This window comes from Marmota flaviventris, chromosome 2 (genome assembly GCF_047511675.1).
Source record: "Marmota flaviventris isolate mMarFla1 chromosome 2, mMarFla1.hap1, whole genome shotgun sequence".
In the NCBI taxonomy this organism is placed as follows: Eukaryota; Metazoa; Chordata; class Mammalia; order Rodentia; family Sciuridae; genus Marmota; species Marmota flaviventris.
In genome coordinates, this window is record NC_092499.1 from 16,338,602 (window position 1) to 16,344,601 (window position 6,000).

Genomic DNA, 6,000 nt, shown 5'->3' on the forward strand with positions numbered 1-6,000 from the left:
AGAAAAATCTTTTACTTCTGGAGGTGCCATCTATTCTCTTTGCAGTCTCCCTGTGATCATTTTTTAAATATCACTTTAAAGAAGCCCTCTTTTTCCTGGAAACAGTATAATGCCATTTAACTAGGGTAATGTTATAAGCATTAAAATGGAAAAAATGATTCATAGCAGGTGGCTGAATAAGACAGATGTTCTTTCTCCTCCATTATTGTACCCTTGTTCATGCTGGCTCGAATTCAAATCTTTATTTTGGAAATAGAAATCTCCTTATAGTGAGTGAAATAGTGTCTGTGGTCAAATGTTGATTTTCTTTCCACATTTTCTTGAGTTTGCAAGTCATATTTGAAAAGAGAGCAATCTGGTACCTAAGGATTTCTGGAGATCTGGCTACATGTATGCTTGTTGGTACCCTTAAAAGGTTTTGAGGAATCTATACACATACCATTGTTGTGTTTTGTTTTTTTTTTTTTTTTACAAGGCTATCATGTACTCAGAAACCAAGCATTTCTTTGGAATAGTTCATCCTGTTTCTGACTGGATGGATAAGAATTGAACAATGTTGTGGGTCTGTAGGTTTATTTTAAAGATCTCTAGCAGCAACCTAAAGAATAGTTGAAAGACTAGGGGTTTCAGAATTGGCTAGCTCAGGGTGATTCCTGATCTGCCACTCACCATTGGCAGGACCTCAGTTGATTCATCTCTAAAAAAAGGAGCGTGATGCCTTTACCCCACAGATTTCCCATTTGACCGCTGTTGCAACATGTGCCCAGCTGCACGCCAGCCTCCGAGAGGTGCTCAGTGAAAGGATGTGGAGCCAGGGCTGTGACTGGCAACCTCAGATGAGTGTGTGTGTGCAGCAGAATTTGCCCAGGATTTTATGTTTAATGCATGCTCAGAAAACTGTTACCATTGTCACAAAACATCAGTCACGTTGGAACAGTGATGGAGTGCTTGCTAGCACTATGAAGCACTGGGTTCATCCTCAGCACAGCATAAAAATAAGTAAATAAGATAAAAATAGGCTGGGGTTGTGGCTCAGAGGTAGAGCGCTCGCCTAGCATGCGTGAGGCACTGGGTTCCATCCTCAGCACCGCAGAAATATAAAATAAAGATATTGTGTCCACCTATACTAAAAAATATTTTTAAAAATACATACATATATATCAGTGGAGCTGAGATGTAATCCAGTTTCCCAGACTACAAATCCAGTTATTACTCTGTTATATTAGACTGTACTCAAGGATGTTAGTTTAGAGGTGAGACTACCTTATGTAGGAAGATAGCCTTTTCCCTAGAAATCTCCTGTTTAATTTAGGCTTTTGCTTAATTGTGAATGCTTTTTTCAATGTACTTATTATTATTATTATTTAACCAATACTAGGAATTGAACCCAGAGGCACTACACCACTGAGCTATATCCCTAGACCTTTTTATTTATTCTTTTGAGACGGGTTTCTCTGAGTTGCCGAGGTGGGCCTTGAAATCATGATCCTCCTGTCTCAGCCTCAAGAGTAGCTGAGACTATAGGCATGTATAATGATGCCTGGCAAATTTAGTACTTAATGAGGGAGAATTTTTGCGTACTGTGATGTTGATACTGTTTTTACAAGAGGAACTAAACTATTGCAGCAGTAACAGCTGCTTACTGTTTACTTATTATTTGCCAGGCACTATCTATGTTGACTCAGTCCAAACAGCAACCTTCTGAGGGTAGGCAGTATTTTTATTTTCTAGGTAAGAACAGATTGAGAAATTAGCAAATTGCCCCAGGTCACATAGATGTTACATGAATTCACTGCACATACCTTATAAAGGTGCCAATAATGGAAGTTGTATTGACTAGAAAAAGATTAACATATAAGCCTTTCATTATTCTGCTGGGGGATCCAGTTCACTTTTTTAGTACTACCATGAACACATACACAGATACGTATGTTTTATACACACAGAGTAATTTTTTTTTTAACTTTTTTACTTTCAGGTCTCTGTCAGTGGAATTGAATGGGATTATATTGCCACACAGGGGCCATTACAGAATACCTGTCAGGATTTTTGGCAGATGGTATGGGAACAGGGAATTGCAATTATAGCAATGGTGACAGCAGAAGAGGTAAGTATTCATTTCTCTTAATTGATTTTCTCAGCCTCCAAAGAGCTGTTAATGTGAATTACATGGCTTTCTGACCTTTTTGTGGAAAGGGCAGAGTAGGATTGTAGTTCCGAGTTTTAGTGCTGTCTGGGTGAAGGGCATCTGTGTAGCTATATTTTGTGTCACTCTTTATCTGTGCGTGTCTTTAACAGGAAGGTGGAAGGGAGAAGAGCTTTAGATATTGGCCACGACTTGGTTCCAGGCACAACACTGTCACCTATGGAAGATTTAAGATCACAACCCGGTTCCGCACAGACTCTGGCTGCTATGCCACCACAGGCTTGAAGATGAAGCACCTTCTCACGGGGCAAGAGAGGACAGTGTGGCATCTCCAGTACACAGACTGGCCTGAGCATGGCTGTCCTGAGGACCTCAAGGGATTTTTGTGTAAGTGTCTTGTTCTCAGGACAGCGTTCTCTGGCCAGAAATGAAGATGTGTTTCTGAAATGTTTACTTTGTATTGCCTCGCATAAGCTTTGGACTTCTTTTGGTAGGGAGGTTACCAGGGCTGTTTTTAAAGTATAGTTCGGTGCTGAGTGGAATGCCACACCTGTCTCTTAGTGAGTGTCCTCTATATGTCAGTTGGGGATGAGGAAATTGGAGGTACAAACATTTCTATAGTCCCAGCCAAGGCTTGAGATTGATTCATGGTACTTTATGCTGTATTTATCTGCAGGCTTAGGGAAATTGAATTGGCAGTCTGATAAGCCATAATCCCCAAGTATTTTTCTATTTCATTGATTTTTTTTTTTCCCCTCTACAGCATACCTTGAGGAGATCCAATCTGTTCGACGTCATACAAATAGTACAAGTGAACCAAAAAGCCCCAACCCTCCTCTGCTGGTCCACTGCAGTGCTGGGGTAGGAAGAACCGGTGTGGTCATTTTGTCAGAGATCATGATTGCTTGTCTGGAACACAATGAGGTGATGACTTTGTGTTAAGCCCGACCTCTTTTGGTGGGGAGAATAATGAATGGGTTGGGAATAAGGCTGGGAAGGAGAAGGGCGTAGTGACCTAATAGCTCCCCGCACCCCCTCACCCCCTTTATAGCATTAGGGATTGAACACAGGGCCTCCCACATGCTAAGCAACCAGTCTACCACTGATTTACCTCCCCAACCTTTTTACAATTTTATTTTGAGGCAGGGTCTTGTTAAGTTCCCAGGCTGGCCCCAAACTTGTGATCATCCTGCCTGAGCTGAGATTATAGGTGTTTGTCCTGGTGCCTAGCTAATAGTTCTGTTTGAACATATTTCTTGGGACTTTGGTAACCACAAGATGTTATTCAGTGTTCTCTGCAAAAGGCTTTTTCTTCTTAAAAATTCTCAGTACCTTTTAGTATACTAAAGACTGAAACATCATAGAAATAAGTATGGCTGTTTAACTTTGTTTTACACATTTTTTTTCCCCTAAATATGAGCTCAGAACTCTGTTTTTCTGCAATACCTGTTAATGTTTCAAGGATACTTAATAGTGGTCATTGATCCCTGAGGGAAATGCTGAGCTAGATACTGATAGCACTTAACACTGTGTTTTTGTTGAATCTTGGTATCTGGTGAAATATAGTGACTTAGGTGTAACCAAAATCAGTGAGGAACACCTAGGGAATGTCTGAGACATAATCTGCATGAATGTTTTATTTGTAGTTGAAACTGATTGAAGACACTAAGCTAGACGAGAGATTGCCCATCTCCTAACCAGGTTTACGTTATGGCAACAGCTTCCCCTGTGCTTTGTTTCCCCTGGGGAGTACGTTCCCTTCCTCACTGCTGCTCTCCCGCAGGTCCTGGACATCCCGAGAGTGCTGGACATGCTGAGGCAACAGAGAATGATGCTGGTGCAGACCCTCTGCCAGTACACGTTTGTGTACAGAGTTCTCATTCAGTTCCTGAAAAGCTCCAGGCTCATCTAAGCTCCCAGACCTTCTCACGGGGACCCATCATGGGAAGCGTTTACAGCTAAAACAAAGTGCTTGCCTAACTCATACTTTCTCCTGGACACCTGATCGGCACCGAGATCCATCACGACTGGCGGTGCAGTATGAATAGTGGCGCGCATGAGGCTGCAGAGGGGCTGGGACCTGGGAGAGGTGCAGAAGAACAAGGACTCGGTGCTGAGGGTGTTGCCTGGTCTGTCCAGTTTGCAGTACTTGCACACATTTTGGAGATTGTATTTTTTAAACAATTCTCTATTTTACGGAAGCTATGCTGGGCAATTCTGGCAATCATTAAGGCGCATAGATTTCTATCTTGTAGATTTGTATCTTAAACTAGTTTTTGATAATGGAATTTTATGTAATGACTAAAATATTTAGGGGTTTTCTTAGCAAGAAACTGAACTTTCTGTGGGGAAGATCCACAGACTTGAGTGGTTCTTGTATGATTTTGTATTTAAAACCATATTACTACCTTTGTTATTTAAAACAATAACAACAAAACCTTGGGTACTTAATGGGTTGGACACTAAGCCCAAAACTCTAAAGAAAATCTATAAGTGTTATTTTGAAACATAGAAAGCATTTTTATATTCAAAAATTTTTTATCGTAAAAGTTCTATATATTTGTACCTTCTATATTTTCCAAATGAGCTCAACTCATGAAGATACTACAGTGAGTCAGTTAATGTAAAGGAAAGTTGGAATGAAGGCATATTATTTTAAATGTAAGTGAATCAGATTAACTAATTTTTCAGTATTATTCATAAACCTAAATGAGTTTGATTTTATGGGTAAAAAAATGAAGTGAAAAACAGTTGCATAGGATGGTTTTAAGCACTTTTATGTTAAAGATAAAATCTGAGTTTTAATATATGTGTTGGTTGATATTTGAAACAGTAACAATGGACATTGTTTCAAAAAGTGTTCCTAAGGGAAGGATTAAGAGTATGTAGGGTGACTAGGACAAGAGTAAGTGGCATGTGATGGTACAAAAATGCAGTATTATCTATACTCAGACTGAAATGCCAGGGTTTAGAGTAGGAACTGGTGAGGGTGGGCACCCATCCCATACTGTCCCTAGTGAAGTCAAGTCCTGTCACTCTCAATGGCTTACTATTTCCTTGGAGTTGTCCTACCTAAATCTGTATTTTTTTTTCCCCACAAATAATTCAGATTTATATTATCATTAAAAGAAGACCTTAAGAGGCTTTCTGTTGGTTTAAAGTAGGGAATTATTATTAATAATTTTACCTCTTCTCCCAAAACCATAGTCCAAACTTGTGGGGCCACCAGAAATTGCTGCAGTGTTCAGAAGGTACTTGAATTGTAGCTCCTTAATCTCCTCACTTCAGTCCTTCGGTCAGTGTTAGGTACTTAGTGCCCCCGCCCTTCCCATTTCAACACCTCCCACTGGACAGCCAGGCTGAGCTGAAGGGGAGAGTACTGTCCTGGGTTCTGGCTGAAGTGGCCTTATTCAGCTGCTGTTGAGTAGGTGAGGGCAAATCTGTACATTTAGAGTCCTCTCCTTTTCCCTGAGGCTAATTCCTCATAATGGAGAGATCTAAAATGTTAAATCTAGGGTTATTTCCCCTAATTACAATATTTTGGGCATTGTTCTGAATCCCATCTCCCTCCTGAAGTGTTTTACTGTTGTGAACACTGTGTGTCATCAGCCATGAGACAGGACTTCCTACATGAGTGTGCACCAGTCTAACTGATTTATCCAGAAACAGCTACCTACGGGGGGCATTCAGAGGGTACTAATGACAGTGGATATTGAAAGTGGACACACTTCTTTCTTAGGAACAAGAGATCAGTTTTAAATCTCAAATTGTTTTAAAAGTTGTGGTTAAAGAATAATAGACTGAAAAGAAAATATTCAGAAAGAGCTTCCCAGATGATTACGTTCCATCTCCCA

At 40.3% G+C, this 6,000-nt stretch overlaps 1 protein-coding gene across 3 annotated transcripts in view; it reads left to right on the plus strand.

Moving 5' to 3' along the window:
* Positions 1-5,336, plus strand: part of Ptpn21 (protein tyrosine phosphatase non-receptor type 21) — a 75,965-nt gene extending 70,629 nt beyond the window's left edge. For all 3 annotated transcript variants that reach the window (XM_027931703.2, XM_071607617.1, XM_071607618.1), the window contains exons 16-19: positions 1,979-2,107; positions 2,299-2,533; positions 2,910-3,070; positions 3,930-5,336. In XM_027931703.2, the coding sequence (XP_027787504.2) occupies positions 1,979-2,107; positions 2,299-2,533; positions 2,910-3,070; positions 3,930-4,058 (654 nt within the window). In that variant the 3' untranslated portion in view covers positions 4,059-5,336. The remainder of the gene's footprint in view (positions 1-1,978; positions 2,108-2,298; positions 2,534-2,909; positions 3,071-3,929) is intronic.
* Positions 5,337-6,000: the final 664 nt, after the last annotated feature.